Consider the following 18,165-nt stretch of genomic DNA (forward strand, 5'->3'; position numbering starts at 1 on the left):
AAAGAAAGAAAGAAAGAAAGAAAGAAAGAAAGAAAGAAAGAAAGAAAGAAAGACACAGACTAGGATGTCCTGGAAGATAAAGCTAGAAAGGCAGGCTGGTGCCAGTGGGAGACAGGCCCTGACTCACAAAGAAAAAAAGTCAGTATGGCACTTATGAGGCCACGCAGAGCACCACCAAAAGCACGAGATATGTCAGTGAAGGCCTAGAAACCAGGAAGGCATGGTAACAGGGACTGGGGCAAAGCTGAGGAAGGGTGGCAAATGGGAGACGTTTGGAGAAAGACCATCAGACTCTGGTAACTGGTTATGTGTGGAAAGTCACTCAGGGGCTTACATCTGGGTGTAAGGGACGCAGAACTGAACAGAAGAGTCAACAAGAGGCTGGCTAGAAGCTCCTAGCTTCAGAGATGAGCCAAAAGGAAAGAGAACATGCTTAGTGTCCCAGCTGTCCTGTCACATGACCGTTCACAGGCCCTCCTACTCCAACATGGTTGCAACCAGAAAAAGAATCCTTCTTCCAAGGACAGTTCCTTGTTCAGAACAGCCTTTGCCTGGCCCTACAACCCACTGTCAGAAGCCTTGAAGCCCAAGCAATGTTAGTGCCCTGGCCTTCAGTTCCATGATGGCATCCCTTTAACAAGTCCCTTCCTACTTAGGCTCCAAGTTCCTGGCCTTCCTGCCTTGCCCTGTCCTCTCTCAGCTGAATCCTTTATCAGAGACTAGGAGTCATAGATAGTTCCACATGAACACACCTGAGATAGATGCAGCAAAAGGCACGTGCTCTTGTGTTCAGCAGCTTCAGCTGAAAAAAGGGGACGGTAGCAGCCAGACCTTCTGAGGAGGCAGAGTTCAGCCCAATACAGGAACGTTTAGGATAGTGAGGTCATCAAAATGTGGACAGAGCTGAAGGGGGCATGTAGCTGAGCCATCACTGAGCGGGTGGTGTGGCCTCCTAATGGCTTCCTAGGCTGAGATCAGTCTGCCACACCAAGATGGCTGCTTGGGAGGATAGGCTGCTGCTGTCCTGGGTAAACCCACCTATCTCCAAACTTCCTCAGGACACATGAGGACATAAAACGTAGGCCACATATAAGTGGCTCCCTCTTCTCAATGTAGCCTTTTACACAGACTGTCTCACCCCACATCTGTGTCTGAGTTGAGTTAGGTCAACAGGTGGGACCTGCTTTGGCCTAGTCTTGGACTCTCTGTGTGGCCTTCTCTGTCATCCCTGTACCTCTGTAACTCCTTGAACCAGTGGGTGCCAACAGGGTTGGGTGGGAATTACTACCCAGGCCTGCCTCACCAGGCAAACTTCTATAGCTTCCTTCCCCATGGAGATGGGGAACAGATTTCCTATCCTTCCTCCTCCAGCCAGATACACAATCCCCCAAGAAGCTCAGCTACCTGGGTAAGCCATCTGCCAGAGGATAAACCTGGCGAGTCAAGGAAAGGATGTGTAACTCTCAACAGGACTGTGTATGTGGGAATAGGTTTCTAGTGAGTCATGAGAAGGGAGGCCCTCTTCCAATATGTCTGACAGTAGGTGCTGGAAAGTTATGGAAACAGGCAGGAAATTCTGACTGAATTGGGAAGAAAGAGAGTTGCTTTCTGGAATCCAGCTAACTGAGGACTGTGGCTTCCCCAGTAGGCTGATGACACCCCCTTCGTGGTAACAGGCAGGAGAGACTACTGTCTTTAGCTCTTTGATCTACACCCTAAGAACTTGTACCTTCAGATGGAAAAGTGAAGCTATCTCATGAGAACCTGCTGCTGCTTGACATCCAGTGAGATCTCGTGTAAGTGGCAGTGCTTTACAAATGACAAAGGGCCATCATACTCCTGCAGCCAGTTGGAACAGGTCTCCATGGCAGGCATGCTGCTACCACGACCTCCTAACCATCAGGCCTGGAGTTACCAGGCTCCACATGACACTTAGCCGAAAAGGATTCTCCTGCCCTGAACAAGCACTTACCTGCAGCCAGGGGAGTAGGAGCAAAAGAAGAGCAACAGCAAGGCTCCAGGCACAAGCCAGGGCCAGGAGAAGGTAAGAGCTCTCCTTGGTTTATGTCTCCAGCAAAGGGAGCACTTGTAGTCCCCTCAAGTCCTGCGTTCCATATCTAGGGGAAGAAAAAAAAAGGCAACTGTTGTGCATTCTCCTCTCTTTGACACCATCTCCACAGCTCCCGTTTTGAGGGTGACTTTGCACACACCTCAAGCAAGAGGACTGGGAGGATCCAGACCTTCTTAAAGAGGCCCTATCCTTGAGGCCTTCTCCTTTCAGTCTTATCTATCTGTGCCTTCCTCAAGACACACCACTGCTCTGCATCCTGGACACTTGTCTCTGAGGGGCTAATTTCTGGGTAGGCCTGGAGAAAAGCAGGACCCACAGATCACCCTGAAGATGGAGCTGCTGGTGCTAATGCCATCTTTTTGTAGCAGCCTAGTAAGCTGGTGTGATAGATATAGTTTCCTGCTGCCAAGGAGATTTTAGAAGGGAGGGAAATGTCCCTGTAGAAAAGTTGGTAATAGAAAAAGATGTTTAAGTACAGACATAAACCAAAAGGGCATCCACCACTGCTCTCTGATTGCTTCATGGCCTAGGTTTCATTCCTCTCATCATAGCTCGTCCCTTAAGCTCCAGGAAGGGAGGTTCACAGACCTTTCTATACTTTATGAAGCTTTATTAATTTGTTTTCTCAGTGGGCTGGTACTGTCTAAAATATGCCAACATATTATGGCTCTTGCCATAATCCCCTGCCTGGTCACATCCCTCCTCCTATAGGAATGGCTGCATGAAGGCCTAGCGTAATTTAAGTTCCCTTGTCTGGTTCCCCTTTACAGGAAAACTCTTCACTGATATGTACTATGTGCCAACATCAAGCAGAGAATAAAGCAGTCACTAGGTTCTGTCTTCTAGAGCCATCTAGTCAGGAATACAAACAGCTCTCTTCAGTGTCAGACTCTGAGAAGGGTCCCCAGAATACTTTTTCCCTAGTTTTTGACTTGTACACTTTACACATATATTAGAAAACCCATGTGAAGTTTCCTCCTTCTCTCAGTATACTGTGACTTGGGAATGATCTCTCCTGCATTGGAATCTCCAGAGTACAGTGACCTGGAGATGCTACACTCATTTTTACTTAAATGATGTGTTTGGCCTCATAATTACTTCTCTGTCAGATCCTATGTTTCCTAGGGTATTATACATCACCATATTCCTCAGAGTACCCACATAGTACCACATACATGATAGGTGTTTCAAATGCTCATGGGGAGCTGAAGAGATGGCTCAGAGGTTAAGAGGACCCAGGTTCAAGTCCCAGCACCCACATAGCAGCTCACAACTGTCTGTAACTCCAGTTTCAGGAGATCTGGCACCCCCACACAGACATACATGCAGGCAAAACACCAATGCACATAAAAATAAATAAAATTTTAAAACTGCTCACGGGGCTGGAGAAATTGCTCGGTGGCTTAGAGGCCTTGTTCTTGCAGAAGACCCAGGTTTGAGTCTCAGCACCCACATGGCAGCTCACAAGCATCCCTAATGCCAAGCCCAGGAGGTTCTGATGCCCTCTTCTGACTTCCATGGGTACCAGGCATGTACATGGTGCACATACAATCGTGCAAGCAAACAACTCCAATTCTAGAGACTCTGATGCCCTCTTCTGACCCTTGTGGGCACTGCATGCTTGTTGTGCAGGCTAAACACCCGCACACACAAAATAAAAATGAGTATTTTGAAAAAAACATTTTAGGTATATTCAGCAGCTTTCATGTAACAGGTAAGTTCTCACATCCTCTAAGAATCTTTTTTGTTTTGTTTTGTTTTGGTTTGGTTTTTTGACACAGGGTTTCTCTGTGTAAAAGAGCCCTGGCTCTCCTGGACTTGCTTTGTAGACCATGCTGGTCGCCTCCCAAGTGCTGGAATTAAAGGTATGTGCCACTATGTTCGGCCCTCCTCTAAGAATATCTTCCTTGCTTGCTTTTTCTTTCTTTCTTTTTCTTTTTCTTTCTTTCTTTCTTTTTTTTTTCTTTTTCTTTTTTTTTTTTTTTGACAGGATTTCTTTGTGTAATTCTAGTTGTTTTGGAACTCACTCTGTAGACCAGGCTGGCCTCGGACTCACAGAGATCTGACATCTCTGCCTCCCAAGTCCTGGGATTAAAGGGGCCACCACTGCCCAGGATTCTCTAAGAATCTTAAGGAAGGAAAAGTATCTTCACCACCATCCAATGTTGGACCCTGAATCCTCCCTTCATGCTGTGCCAGTGAGTGCACTAGCCTTCAGCACTGAACCTTGTATGAGTAGACTCCAGCTTCCTCTTTCCAATCAGCCTGTAAATATATAATCCTGCCTCAGAAGAATGGATATGCCCAGAATTAAAAGAAGTTATTCAATATTTAGGGATCTAGACTTAGAATAGTGTTTACTATATGCAGGCACTGGACTAAAAAATGTACTGTTTTCCCATTTAATCCTTAAAAACCTGGGTGGTGGCGGTGGTGGTGGTGCCGGCGGCAGCAGCAGCAATGGAGGTGCACTCCTTTAATCACAGTATTCCGGAGACAGCGGCAGGAGCATCTCTGTGAGTTTGAGGCCAGCCTGGTCTATAGAGCAAATTCCAGGACAGCCAGGGCTACACACAAAGAAACCCTACCTTGAAAAACAAAACAAAACAAAATACAACCTTAAGTGGGGGCCTGGCTCAGCACTTTAAAACACTTATTCTGGAGCTGGAGAGATGGCTCAGTGGTTAAGAGCACTGTCTGCTCTTCTGAAGGACCCAGGTTCAATTCCCAGCACCCACATGACAGCTCACAACTGTCTGTGATGCCCATTCCATGGGATCTGACACCTTCACACTAATGCACTTAAAATAAAGTTAAATAAATTTTAAAAAATAACACTTATTCTTGCAGAGGACCAGGTTTGATTCCTAGCACCCACACGGAGGGACTCCTAACCAAACCAAGCTTAACTCCAGTTCCAGAGGATCGGCCACCATTTCTGATCTTGTTCAGCACCGGGTACTCAGATGGTGCACATACATACATGTAGGCAAAACACCCATACACATAAAATAAACCTTAAAAAACAAAAATCAGGAGGTGGCACTTCATTACTATTATTTGTGCCCATGAGGCTCAAGAAGTGTAATAAATCTGTACCCGAATCACAAGCCCAGGTTTGACTAGATCACATCCCAAGGTCAGATGCTTGTTTAAACCATTTCATCCCCCCCACACACACGTTTTTTGTTTTTTTTTTTTTCTTGCACTTGGTGAGGGGCAGCGACTATAGCTGTATGTAAATTGGCTAGAGAACACTTTAGGATTATTTGCTTCAAGTTCCTTATTTTTATTTGCTTGTTTATGCAAGGTCTCACTTTGAAGCCTTGGTTGCCTTGGACTCGTGTGTGTATATCAGGCTGGCCTTGAACTTTCATCTACAGGCGAGCCGCACCACAACCTGCTCAAGTTCCTTCTATATTTTACAGACACTGTCTTCTATTCCAGGGCAAACCCCATTATATTGGGCGGGACCAAGGATACCGAAGTTGGGGGTCAGCCTCCGACTCCTTCGCAGGCAGAGTCAGGTCCAAGCCCCAGGTGCACTGGTCTCCTAGGCTGAAAGATTCTACCTTCGCGTTCCCTCAGCGCCCACCATCCCTGCCCGCTGTCCACTTGTGCCCAAGGAGTACCTGTGTGCAGCGCGCAGGCCCTCCGCCGGAGGGTGACAAGATTTAGAAACTAGCTCAAGGCGAGTGGCACCTTGCAGGTCTGAGAGCCAAACACTGTTCTCGCCCGGCTACTCAGGACACCGAGGCCCCGGAGCGCGCGGACGCCAGGACACCAGAAGAATTTGGCAGCGCTGGTCCCGGGAGGCAGGGCAACTTCCCCACCTTGTCCCCGTAACGGTTAGCAAACCCGGTCCTGGCTCCTTTGTATTTCAGGGAACAACATTCTAAACCCTCCGAGCAGAGCTGTCCGGATTAGGGTCGAGGTTCCCATGGAAACCAGAGGACGTTCTTTGCGCCTGCGCGGTTGCGCTAGACACGCTGGGAAATGTAGTTTCCAATTTGCCACTACTAGGCCTAAGAAAGGGACGCAAGATGGCGCTCGAGCGTCGCGGTTGGTTCTAAGGAGCCGGAGTCTTTGGCGTCGCTGTTGCTGTGGTCTGAGGAGAGGCTGCCAGGCCTGAAAGGTCAGATTCTGCGATGCCTCGTCTCTGAGGCGAGCTACGAAGAGGGTTTGATTTTGCTGTGTTTTTAAACAGCCTCGTGAGGGGTTGCCCTGGCGCCGGGCACAGGGGTGACCACTGGTGATCCCGGCTCGGCGCAAGGAGAAGGCTTTGAAGGTGGAAACGAGCCCAGGTTGGGGCTAGCCTGAGACAAGCGGTGCGAGCTCCTCCTTGCTGCCAAGTCGGGGCTTCGTATCAGGTGGGAACTGAATGGGTCCTTGAGCGCAGGGATTTTCTGATAGTGCCTGTGCGAGTTGGCTGTTTCCAGGCAGTTCTCCACCCAGAACCTTGAGCAGTCCTGTGAAATCAGTGAACTGACCTCCGAGAAACAGCCGTCTCTGTGTCCGGAGTTAGGCTCCTGTATTGAAAATTTAGAAACCCAGGATCTGATTCAGTCTCTGTTAGACACACAGGAGTTTCTCTTGCGTCTCAGTTTCTAAACACTGGTGGTTATAAGGCCTGCCCTTTGTCCCTCTGCAAGGTGACTTGGGTGTGTAGGCTGGATGGCCCTTTAAAGAGATAAACATTCCCATTTATTGTAAAAAGGCGCAACGTCCTGGAAGGATATTAGGCGATATTGTATGAAATTAAAAATGTGTAGTCTTTGCTTTGGCAATTTTAGAAATATATCCTACAGATGTGGTAGCAAACAAAATATTTTTGTAAATAAAAATACAGACAAAAGTACTTGGTGGAATGGGATTTTTAAAAATCTAGACAGCCTGTTCATCTATAAATGGTCACTTGTATAGCCCAGCAAGTTGTACACACCTTTGATGCCAGCACTGGGGAGGCAGAGGCAGACATATTTCTGAGTTCCAGGCCAGCCTGGTCTACAGAGAGAGAAGAAACATGTCAAAAAATAAAAATAAATTGGGCACAGTGGTACACACCTGTAATCCCAGCACTTGGGGAGGCAGAGGCAGGCATAGCTCTGTGAGTTTGAGGCCAGCCTGGTCTATAAAGCAAGTTCAGGACAGCCAAGGCTACACACGCAGAGAAACTCTGCCTCAAAAACTATTTATATGTACACACACACATACACACACACACACACACACACACACCCTTATGTATAAAAGGAAAGTTAAATACATAATAGAGTCTATAAAATTGAATGTGTATGGTTATTCTTGGTGTATGTGTATGTGTTTGTGATGTGTATGTGATTCTTGGTGTTGAACTCAGGGCAACATGATGATGCTAGGCAAACCCTTTATCTTAGTAATTTCAAATTGGGGCATATCTTATGGGAAAGTGCTGTAAAGGTCATGGTTTGAAAACTATTTCAAAGTGCTTTATAGAATGTTAGTATGCCGTTGTCTAGGGCCAGTGAGAGGGCTCAGTGGGTAAAGGGCCTGCCACCAACACTGACTGCCGGAGTTTGCCCTCTGGAACCTACACGTTGGGAGAACTAACACCCGCTAGTTGTTCTCTTGGCCTCCACACACACAAACTGTGGCAATTGTGTGCACACGCACACACACACAAAGCATTAAAATGTAAATTTTAAAATTTATATTTCTTTTGTTGTTGTTGTTTTTTGAAACAGGTTTCTCTGTGTCAACCTGGCAGTTCTGGAACTCACTCTATATTCAGGCTGGCCTTGAATTCACAGAGATCCTCCTGCCTCTGCCTCCCAAGTGCTGGGATTAAATGCATGTGCCACCACAGGCTGGCTTTTTCTTTGTTTGTTTCTTTTTAGGGGGGACAGAGTTTCTCTGGATAACAATAGTCCTGGCTGTCCTAGACTTGATTTGTAGACCAAGCTGACCCACTTGCCTCTGCCTCCCTCTGCCTTTGCTGAGGTGTGTCCCACCATGCTGGGCTTAAATTTCATTTATTTATTTATTTGTTTTTTAATGTATGAGTGCTCTGCATGTACCATAAGAAGGCCATAAGAAGGGCATCAGATCCCAATGTAGATGGTCATGAGCCACCATGTGGTTGCTGGGAATTGAACTCAGGACCTCTGGAAGAGTGGCTCAGTTCTTAACTGCTGAGCCATCTCACCAGCTCATTTCAAAAGAATACAGACACTAGTTAGTATATTTGATTAGATAACCATGGGGCATCTTTGGGTGGCCTCAGAAGCCATGAGCAGCCATTGCCTGTGAAGACAGAAGTGAGGCACTAAGAGACAGGACAGAGATTTCTCGTTTTATGTTAAGGTTTTCAGCAGTTTGTTTAAGCTTTGTATATACAGATCCTAATAATTTGTCTTTTTTATGCAGATGCTTCCCTTTCGAGCTTTTGTCTCCCCAGTGCTGGATCCTTATTTCTTAGGGTCCTCTTGGATGGGGGATTGGAAGGAGCAGAGTTTATGACTGTGCCCCTACTTTTTGAGATGAGCAAGCAGCAGGAAGTGGAGTTGTTCTTGGGACCTCACTAGCCCTCAGCCCAGGACGTAGCAGTCTGCTGTGACTCCTGTTTATCTGCAGGAGGGAAGGCAGCCCCATATTTACTCAGTAATGAAACTAGTTTCCCTGTACCCCTCCTGTGCATGCCACCCAGATGGGTTTAAATGACCCTTATTCCAGGAAACACTTAGAAGCTGAGCTCTAGCTGTGTGTGAATGACCTGCATTGTTTCAAAACAAAAACCAGAGAGGAGTGCTTATGGCTCCCCTTGCTTGCTTTGTTTCACAAAAAAGAAACAGACTCTGAGTGCAGTGACTTGGAAGTGATGAAGCCAGGGCTGAGACTCAAGTCTCCCCACCCACAGCTCTTCTCCACTTTAGGCTTAGGATAGGACTGGGAATTCCCCAGGGCTTGGTGAAGACACTTTAATGGAACTGGACATGATGTGATATTCAGGTCTGGTGTCAGTTCCTCTCAAACCTGCATTAAGGGAGGCCCTGAAGATGCTTAACCCAAACCAGTGTAGTATGTTACAGTGTCATAAGACACAGAGTGTGATCTTGGGGCTGGAATGGAAATGACAATGATGGAAGCACTCTGTTCTTTTTTTTTTTTTTGGACAAGGTGTTACTATATATCCCTGGCCTCAAACTCACAGAGATCTGCCTCTGCCTTCAAAGGGTAGGGCTTAAAGGCCTGTGCCCCTATGCCTTACCCAATAAGTATTCTTACAAGCTAAAATGAGGAGAAGAAACCCCTAGGTGGGTGGGATCACTGAGCAACCATCTTCCCTGATGACTATGGCTTTGAAAATCAGGCTTTCCAGACAGGCATGGTAGTGTACACCTTTAAACCCAGCACTTGGAAGGCAGAGACAGTGGGGTCTCTGAGTTCCAGGCCATGCTGGTCTACAGAGTGAGTTCCAGGACAGCGAGGGCTACACAGAGAAACCCTGTCTCAAAAAAGAAAAAAGAAAGAGACAGAGAGTGGGAGGAAGGAAGGAAAACAACAGGCTTTCTTGCAGTATAGCAGGAAGGTGATTCTTAGAACCCAAATATGCTCAAGAACTAGTAACAAATGTCCAAACGGAAGCTCAGCTTTAATGACAGGCTTGGTCTTCTACTTCCTCATATTAACTCCCTTTAGCTGTGCCAGCAGAACCAGAAGCCTGCTGCCCCATATAGGCTTGTTCCTCCCGGATCTGCTGATGGGCAGGCTGGCTAACATTTACCCAGGCCTTGCCCTAGAGATACAGAGATAGTACCGGCTACCCCTTTCCCTCCCCCAGCACACCACTCAACCAAAACAGGCCTGTCACAGGACACCTGAGAGACAGGAGAAGCTGGAGGAGACAGGAGCGGCTAAACATGGTGTGTAAACAGAGAAGGGTCTGATTGAAAGACGGATGGCTTTGTCACAAATGGAAAACACTTAATATGAAAATGTCTTTTATTTCTCAGTACAAAGCCAGATACTATACGACTTTGAAAAACTTGACCAGCCAGAGATCTTCAAGAACAAGAAGACTCTCTTTAGCCCAGTGCCCTGTGACCCAGTGAGGGCCCTGGGAAAACTGGGGCAGCAGCAGAGATTCTGGTCAATTGTGTGGGTGGTGGGTGGTCTGTGAGGCCCCTCAGAGCCTGTTGGGCTGGGGTCTAAAAGTGCTATCTGCCTTTGTGGCCACTGGTTCCCTGGCCTAGCTGCCTGTAGGACCGCGGGAGAGGAGGGTTACACAGAGTGGAATGGCCAGAAGTTGAGAGCCAGGGAGACGTGAACTAGAAAAACTGTCCTAAAAATTTCTGGTTTTAATTCCATGGCTGCATAAAGTTAGAGGGTGAGTGGAAAATGAAACCAGGGTGTAATTACCCTTAAAGGCACCTTGAATGTCTCTACCAATACCCTATAATAGAAAAAAAGTCTTGAGCCCTTGACAGGTAGACATGGGTCTGAAACCTAAGGCTGCAGGAAGTGACAAGGGTCTGGGGACTGCTGGGGGGGTGGGGGGAAGCTATAGGGAGCATGCAGGCCCATAGGTGCAAAGGGAGCTCATCTGAGAAACTGTGACCAATCTCTGTTTAGTGTCTAGGAGCCCTAGTGTAAGGGCTTAGGCCTCGCCCTCCTCTCTGCTGTCATCTAAACTGGCCTGCCTCATCATCTTCCGGAGCCTAGGTGTAGACACACCAGCCTTCCCCTGCCCTTGCCCTTGCCCCTGTTCCTGGAAGGCCTGGGTTCTGCTGGCTACTAGGGCAGCGCTATGAAGGGCAACCACAGACTGGCGAGACTTCAGGGCAGGCCAAGGCCCCTTTCGGACCCGCTGGCCACCTTTGGCTCTTGAAAGCTGAGAGAGGGGGTGAAGAGGCTCTTCATCGGAAGACTCATGGGAAGAGAAAACCTGGGTTGGGGAGAAAAAAGAGCCATGGGAACTCAGCGCTAAGAAAGGGGTAGGTCTATTACTTGGCCTTCCCTGCTTGAACTTTCTTCTGGCCCCTAGAAGCCTTTTTAGCGGACTAAACCTGACTTTAACCACATTCTCCTCTCATCCCTCTGCCTGTATATGTTCAATCCAGTGAGCCATAGCTGAAACCCTGCCAGGTGCTAGGCCCAGAAAAGGGCTCTGTGATACCAGGGTCTGGGTATTTCATAGGACACTTGCCTTGGACAATAACCACCATTAATCCCACATCTCCATACCCAGCACCTAAAATGTTCTGCCTGTGCGGACTCCTTTTGTGCTAGCCATGTGACCTCATGTCACATGTGGGCCTGGCTTCCTCAGGCAAGGGCCAGCTTCCTGTCTAGCTTGTGCCCTAGCTCTCAGCATGCAGCATGCTTGTCCACTTGGTAGGTGGACTGTATGAGCACAAGGCTCTTCTCTGTGCCATCCTTTGCTGTGTGGCTCCTCAGCTTTAGGATGGGGCTTCAGGAATGGTCTCGCTTATCCTCTCTAGTGCAGGATGTCATCAGCTGCCAGCAGAGCTCATGATCTAGGGAGGATGCTCACTCCAAAGCTAGAAGCCAAGCCCCTTAGGAAATGAGCCAGTTTGTCAGGCTGGGGCCAGACTGTCCCTTGCTCCTGGTCAGACCTGCAACTCTTGCCAAGCCTGGGAGAAGCGAGGTGGTCACCCTCCTCAGGTATTCAGGACAAGTTGCCTTGCACAGAAAGGTGGGAGGTGGTAGCGAGACGATACCCTACGGCAAGGGCCTGCCAGCCTAAAGTCAGGCTGCAGCACTTCGCTCCCTTAGCTGCTTCTACAGAGCTCCTGCAGGAGAGCTCCCCTGCCCAGACTCACCTCAGGCATGCCTCCAGCCTCTGGGGTACTCTCTGGCTCCAGGAGACTGATAGAGCGCATGACCCCTCGGAGGTTGATGCGGGGCCGAAGCCCAAGCTCTTCTTTTGGGGTTTCCTGGCTTTCCTCCAAGCCCAAAACCATCCCCTTCTCACTGCCCCCTGGTTCTGGTGGAAGAGGTGGCAGTGGTGTAGAAACCTCAGGTGGCGGGGGCTCCTCCAGGGAGACCACACCCACTTTCTGCTCCCAGACATGGCTCTGCCGGCTGTGAGGAGGTGGCTCTGAGTCAGCTTTGAATGACACAGTAGCCACCCCCAATATACACATCACCTTCTCCCTAGTCCCCCCCCCCATACCTGGCAGTCAAGATGCCCTGGTAGGTCTGTAGCTGGCGCAGGAAGCCGGGGTTGGGGCGCACAATGGGCCGGAGCTCCTGCACGTGGATCAGGGCTTGCTCCAGGCCCCAGCCATACTGCTTCATGGCATAGGCCAGCACTGTGGCAGCAGAACGGCTGACACCCATCTTACAGTGGACGAGCACCCGAGTACCCTGTGCTCTGTGGAGGTGGGATATGGTCAGCCCATTTCCCCTCAGCCGAGAGGCCTGTAGTCCGGGAAGGGATGGGGGAGGGCTCGGGACCCAGCAGTGAAAAGGAAGTGAGGACAGAGAGGGCAGTGAAGGAAATAGAGCTGAGGGCAAGATGAGCAGGAGGAGGGTACCAGTCCCCACTGGAAGCCAGGGCTTCGCCAGTTATATGTGGTCTGGAGCAGCAGGTGCTGGGAGGGTCCCAACCTGGCGTCCTCAATGAAGCGATGTGTCTCCTTCCAGTGGGGCAGCAGCTGTGCGGACTCCTCATCCCACACGCGTACGTTGTGGTAGGTGAAGCGCTCAGGAAAGAAGTTGTCAATCTCCCGGGCCATGTTCAGGATATGACTTACCCTGTGCCAAAGAGTCCAAAGCCAGACTGATGTGGCAAAGACCAGGCTCCCTGGCCATTTCTGTTTGGTTCTTGCTTCTGAGAGTCAGGGGATGGCAGCAGTTGGAGTGGGAAGAGAACTGAGCCAGCTGCCAGCTGCCTAACCTTGGGCACGAGTTTCGCTGGTGAGGAGTCCACCTTAACCCTCTTCTATTCTGTGACTGCAGTTAGCTTTCAAGCTAAGCTGAGATCAGGGGGCTCTGAGCGGCGGGTAATAAAGGCTACAGCAGCTCTCTCAGAAGCCCACGGTGGGGGATGACAGGTTCCTTTCAGAAGTAGCAGCCACATCCCTACTAGAAGACGGCATTTCCTTCTACCTGTAGAGGTGGCCAGGAACCTCTTCTGCTTGGCAAGTGTCCACCACCGTCCTTCCTTTCAGCACAGTCGAGCCCTCATTTCTGCGCTATAGGGTGTGCTTGGTGGGGGCAGATGGCTAAGCCAAGTGAGCCCAGCATCTCCAAGGGCGGGTTAAAGCAGAAACAGTGGTGCTGGGGGTGAGCTAAGATTCCGGAAACGGCCCGGACACCCACAGGAAGCCTGAGAGAATGAGTGGCCATCCTGAGCCTGGGGAAGCCTACCTGTTTCTCTGAAGTTCCTCCAGATTGGCAGCATTCCACTCAGAGCCCTGCAGAGGGAGAGTAGGAGAGGAGCACTGGGCTCCCGTGGCTTGTCTCTAGCTACAGGACCTGTCATAGCAGCTGCATCGGTGATCTGGCCCCCACCTCCTACAGCCTGACTCACCAGGTAGAGGTGGGGGAAGATCCGGGAGGGCCGGTCTTGCTGGGCCATGAGCAGCAACATGTGGTTGTCGATAAAGTCCCGGTACTGCTGGAGGGGGCATCCCAGACGCAGCTCCAGGGCTTGACGGATCTGTGGGGGGAGATAGAGAGGAGAAGGCAAGGGAAGAGGGTCCACAGTGAAGCCTCTGAGTAGAGGCCATCTGCACAGAGCTCAAGTCAGGAACTGGGGAATGGCTCAGGCCTCAGGAAAGCAAGCTGAGAAAGACCCCAAGGGAAGGTGAGTCTCAGGCCCTGGGCCCAGCCACCCTGCCTACCTCTTTGGAAGTCACACTGTCCAGGTCACTGGTGTCCAGCACCTGCCACAACTCAGCCAGGATCGCCTGCTCCATCTGCTCCTGTTCTGAGGCCCTGGCAGTGATCCTTCAGTAAGAGGCCGCTTCACAGTGGTACACCCCCTGCCTCTCCTTCCCCTCCCTTTCCCCTCCCCTTCCCCTCCCCCGCACTGACTGTCCAGGCTCAGCACTAGGTGGTCGAAGGGACTCCAGGTCAGACATGGCCATCCACTCATTGAGGCAACTCTGGTCAGAGTTCAGTTTCTCCTGGTAGTGAGTGGCCCAGGCAAGGGCACTGCCACCAGGCACAAGACCACTGCCTAGAGCTGCCTCACATGCTTGGTGTAGTACCTGCAGCGTGGCCCTGGAATGAGAAAGGGGCTGAGTCACACAGTCCTGCCTGGTTCCCTCCTCTGGGCCTGGCTGCTGTCTAAGGAGAGGCTGGCCCAGGGCTGGACTACTGCGGCACTCACCACATGGTCTGGATGGAGACAGGCTTGAAGATTCGGCTCTGACCACCAGATGTCACACTGAAGCCCCTGCAGGAGACCCAGGGAGAGTGTGACCAAACGCCAGGCTCTCAGAGAACCCAGTCATTTGTCAGCGGGGAGGGGGGGGGGGGCTGAGGCCCAGAGGTAGGTAACTTGCTCAAGATCATACAGTCCAACAGAGTATGGCCCCAATGTTCTTCAATGCCTGCCTCCCCATTCTCCTCTTTCCCCCAGTCCTTCTGCTACCTCTTACCCATCGCCGTCCAGGTACACCTGGGTATCACTCCAGAGGGGCAAGACCAGGCCCAGGGTGCAGCTGTGGGAGCTGGCAGGGGACAGGAGAGCCATTGTCCCTCCGCACCTCACATCCTTGGCCCAACCCATCTCTCCCTGCTTCTACCTGCTGTCAGGGAAGTCCACCCCAAGAAGGACGGTCTCATCCTCACTCAGACACTCTCCTGTGGACACTACCAGCAGGTAGCGAAGTCTTGGGGGCCTGGCTGCCTCCAGCTGGGCTGCCTGGGAAAATGGAAGAAGCCCTCAATCACAGGAGCTCCTGGATCTGCCCTTCACTCCCACATGGACACATCCCCTAATTCCCAGAAAGAAGGTCACGGCTACTTGAGATACAGTGATAGTCAACTTTTCCAATTTATGGAACAAACTGTCTTTAAAACAAATGGGAGCCAGGTGCGGTGGCGCACGCCTTTGATCTCAGCACTAAGAGAAGTAGTCGCAGGTGGATTGATGTGAGTTCCAGGCCAGCCTGGTCTACAAAGTGAGTCCAGGACAGCCAAGGCTACATAGAGAAACCCTGTCTTGAAAAACCAAACCAAACCAAAAAAAACCAAACAAACAAAAAACAAACAAAAACTCTTAAATGGGGAATATAAGAAAAGGAGGGGAGGGGAGCGTTGAGAGAGGCAGCCTTTTGTTTCTGCCTAGCAGAGAGGTTTCATCTTTTGAAAAAGTATTTTATTTGTAAGGATTCTTTGTCTGCATGCATGTCTGTGCGTGATATGCATGCCCAGTGCCCAGGGAGACCAGAAAGGAGTGTCGGCTGTCCTGGGACTGGATGGTTGTGAGCTACCATGTGGTTGCTGGCAATTGAACTGAGAGTCCTCTAGAAGAGCAGCCAGAGTTCTTAACCCCTGAGCCATCTTCATAGCCCTGCAAGGAGGTTTTAAAAACCCTGCCCCTTAGTCAGGCATGGTGGTGTACGCCTTTCATCCCAGCACTCAGGGGGCAGAGATAGGCAAATGTGAGTTCCAGGCCAGCCTGGTCTAACAACCTGCCACTTGCCAATATTTTATTTGAAAAATGTCTTCTACCACAGGAACATTAAGGACTTAACTTTTTTTTTTTGTGGGGTTAGGAGTTGGAGGTAGGGCCTCATACATACTAGAAGGATTTCATTTTATAATGGGTTAGAATAGCATTCCTCGGGCTGGACAGGTTAAGAGCACCACTGATCTTCCAGAGGACCCAGGTTCAATTCCCAGCACCCACACTGCAGTTCACACGTGTCTGTAACTCCAGTTCCAGGGCTTCTGACACCCTCACACAGACAAGCATACAGACAAAACACCAAAGGGGGAAAAAGAAATCTCAGCACTTCTGTTCCAAACCCAGCTTTACCAAAACCTGCATCTTTTTCAAGTGTCTGGTGCCCCACCCTTTCTGCAGAGCTGGCGCTTGGGCTCCAGCAGACCTTAGCCCTTCGTGGGTGCTGTTTGTCTGGCTGGTACACAGCTGCCAAGGTGTGCTTCAAAACCCCGGGGAATCTGAGTCCATCCCTGGGCAGCTCACTAGTATCAACAGGAGCCTCTTGTGGTTAACAGAAACCTCCTCCTGTACCCCCCCCCCCCCCCCCGCTTGGCTCACATGGGACAAACCTCCCTTGTCCTTCACAGCCCTCCAGGGACAGCCAAGCTGGCCCTGCTGATATGCCTCTAGCTGAAGCGGCAGAGTTCTTGGGGAGCTGCCTGGTTGCCCCCTAATCTCCCTTACCAGGCGGATGTTATCCTGTGGCCTCAGCAGCTCCACCATGAGGTGCAGGTGCTGCTTTTGCACTTGTTTCCAGGGACTCTGGAATCCTTGCCCGTTGTCCATCTGGTCCTCAGTGGGCTGCCCCTCACCCGAGGGTTCCTCAGTTGGCCCAGAGTCGGCCTCAGCTGCATCGTTACTGTCCCCTCCATCCTGAAGTCCCAGGACCGCCCCTCGGAGCACCGCAAAACTCTGCCTGGCAGAGCGATGGGGAAATGGTTCAGGCCGTAAGGTTTCCAAATGTTAACAAGGGACTGCTGAAATGCTGAAATGGATGGCTGGGCTGGTGTAAGGGACGGTTTACATTTTTAACTAGCACCCAGAGCCAACCTTAGGCTCTCCAGCTCCTTCTCACCTTGTTTTGCACATTTGGGATGTGTCCCTTTTCTGGGTGGACTCAGATGCTATAAACCTGCTTAGGCACCTACACATCTTCAGGCCCCATCCTGCCCTTGGTCCTGTAATCACTGGCCCGTCCAGGTAAAGAATGAAAGCATCCACTGACCAGGACCAAGTTAGCCCTGCTGGTTCATCCATAAACCAAAGATGGGATCTTTGCCAGCTCCACCCACTGCCCCTGGCTCCCACCTAAGCATGACTTTATCTGACAATACTTCAGTGAGTCCGGGCTGCAGCCCACAATGGCAGCGGCTACCCTACCGTCTACAGAGAAGCACAGGTCCGGAGAAGGGACTCACCTTCGCTGGAGCCGGCCTCTGCTTCTGACCTGCTAAGGAAGCAACCCAGGGATAGAGTAAGAGAGCAGCCCCCAGGACCGGTAGTGCCCAAAGCCTCTCCTCTCCCCAAGGGAGCTGAGCTCTAGTTGGGGAAAAAAAAAATCTCTTCCCTCTAAAGCTGTTCCGCTCCACAGACCCCAGAGAAGTCCCGGCCTAAGTCTAGGCACAGCAGGGGTACAAGGGCAGGTGGCTGCAGACTGTGGGGAGGGTCGCAGGACTTTGCATCTACCTATGTCCTGGGAGCCTCAGAACCTCCCAAGTGCCCCAAACCATGAGGCGCAAGGTCCTCTCCGCCTACTCCCACCCAGCCCAGGCCGGCTGCCAGGGGCAGGACGTGCTCCCTCAGGCCCAGCTGGCAGCCAACTGCGCGAAGGGAAAACCCAGCCAAACTCACCGTGGATCCCACAGGCGTGGAGTGACCACTAGCAGGCGGCGAGCGACTCACAGTGACCAACGCCATGGGGCAGGCCCGGGTCACCTGGGCGAGCACCCCGCACGACCCCTCCCACAGCCCACGGTCAGCCCCAGACTTCGCACAACCAGGAAGGAGAGAGTGGAGCTGCTTGGGCCTGGCACCTCCTCGGGAGCGGCCCTTAAAGGGCCCGACTCATGACCAGTCGGTTCTCGCAGAGCCGGCACGGAGCGGCGGCGGCCCCTCCCCTCCGGTCTCGGTTGCGTTCGCCCCGCCCCGTCCTCGCTGGAGGCGTGGTAGAAGGCGGGGCCGAGGGCGGGGCTCAGGTGAGGAGCCCAGCTCTCACTTTCTCTCCCGGCTTTGGTCGCCCGTGCTGCACCCAGGAAGATCACCTGAGTGAGTAGTTTTGGGCCTCCACTGTTTGTTTTACGCTCTGGCTCCTGGGAATGAAGGAGCAAGGACAATAGGTCTTTTTTTTTTTTTTTTTTTTGACAGGGTCTCACTATGGAGCTCTGGCAGGCCTGGAACTCACGATGTAGAC

The 18,165-nt window shown here is 51.0% G+C and overlaps 1 protein-coding gene and 1 long non-coding RNA gene across 4 annotated transcripts in view; both read right to left on the minus strand.

Annotated features, from left to right (window-relative positions):
- Positions 1 to 6,004, minus strand: part of LOC129682303 (uncharacterized) — a 22,446-nt gene extending 16,442 nt beyond the window's left edge. The window contains exons 1-2 of the long non-coding RNA XR_008720963.1: positions 5,704 to 6,004; positions 1,973 to 2,117 (exon numbers count right to left, since the gene is read on the minus strand). This is a non-coding gene — a long non-coding RNA (uncharacterized LOC129682303). The remainder of the gene's footprint in view (positions 1 to 1,972; positions 2,118 to 5,703) is intronic.
- Positions 6,005 to 10,033: 4,029 nt separating this feature from the next.
- Positions 10,034 to 17,866, minus strand: Ssh3 (slingshot protein phosphatase 3). Of its 3 annotated transcripts, none has more exons than XM_055614640.1 (14): positions 17,607 to 17,866; positions 17,174 to 17,202; positions 16,440 to 16,671; positions 14,830 to 14,948; positions 14,683 to 14,754; positions 14,412 to 14,477; positions 14,114 to 14,302; positions 13,921 to 14,026; positions 13,608 to 13,736; positions 13,445 to 13,491; positions 12,683 to 12,829; positions 12,246 to 12,446; positions 11,893 to 12,154; positions 10,034 to 10,994 (listed from the first exon to the last, which is right to left on the minus strand). In XM_055614640.1, the coding sequence occupies exons 1-14, from the start codon at positions 17,670 to 17,672 to the stop codon at positions 10,707 to 10,709; spliced, it is 1,953 nt and encodes a 650-aa protein (XP_055470615.1). In that variant the 5' UTR covers positions 17,673 to 17,866; the 3' UTR covers positions 10,034 to 10,706. The 3 variants fall into 3 exon arrangements, with proteins under 3 accessions (XP_055470615.1, XP_055470616.1, XP_055470614.1); XM_055614641.1 differs by having other exon boundaries at positions 13,921 to 14,014; positions 17,174 to 17,205; XM_055614639.1 differs by having other exon boundaries at positions 17,174 to 17,205.
- Positions 17,867 to 18,165: the final 299 nt, after the last annotated feature.

This window comes from Psammomys obesus, unplaced genomic scaffold, assembly GCF_907164565.1.
Source record: "Psammomys obesus unplaced genomic scaffold, mPsaObe1.curated_primary_1811, whole genome shotgun sequence".
NCBI lineage: Eukaryota > Metazoa > Chordata > Mammalia > Rodentia > Muridae > Psammomys > Psammomys obesus.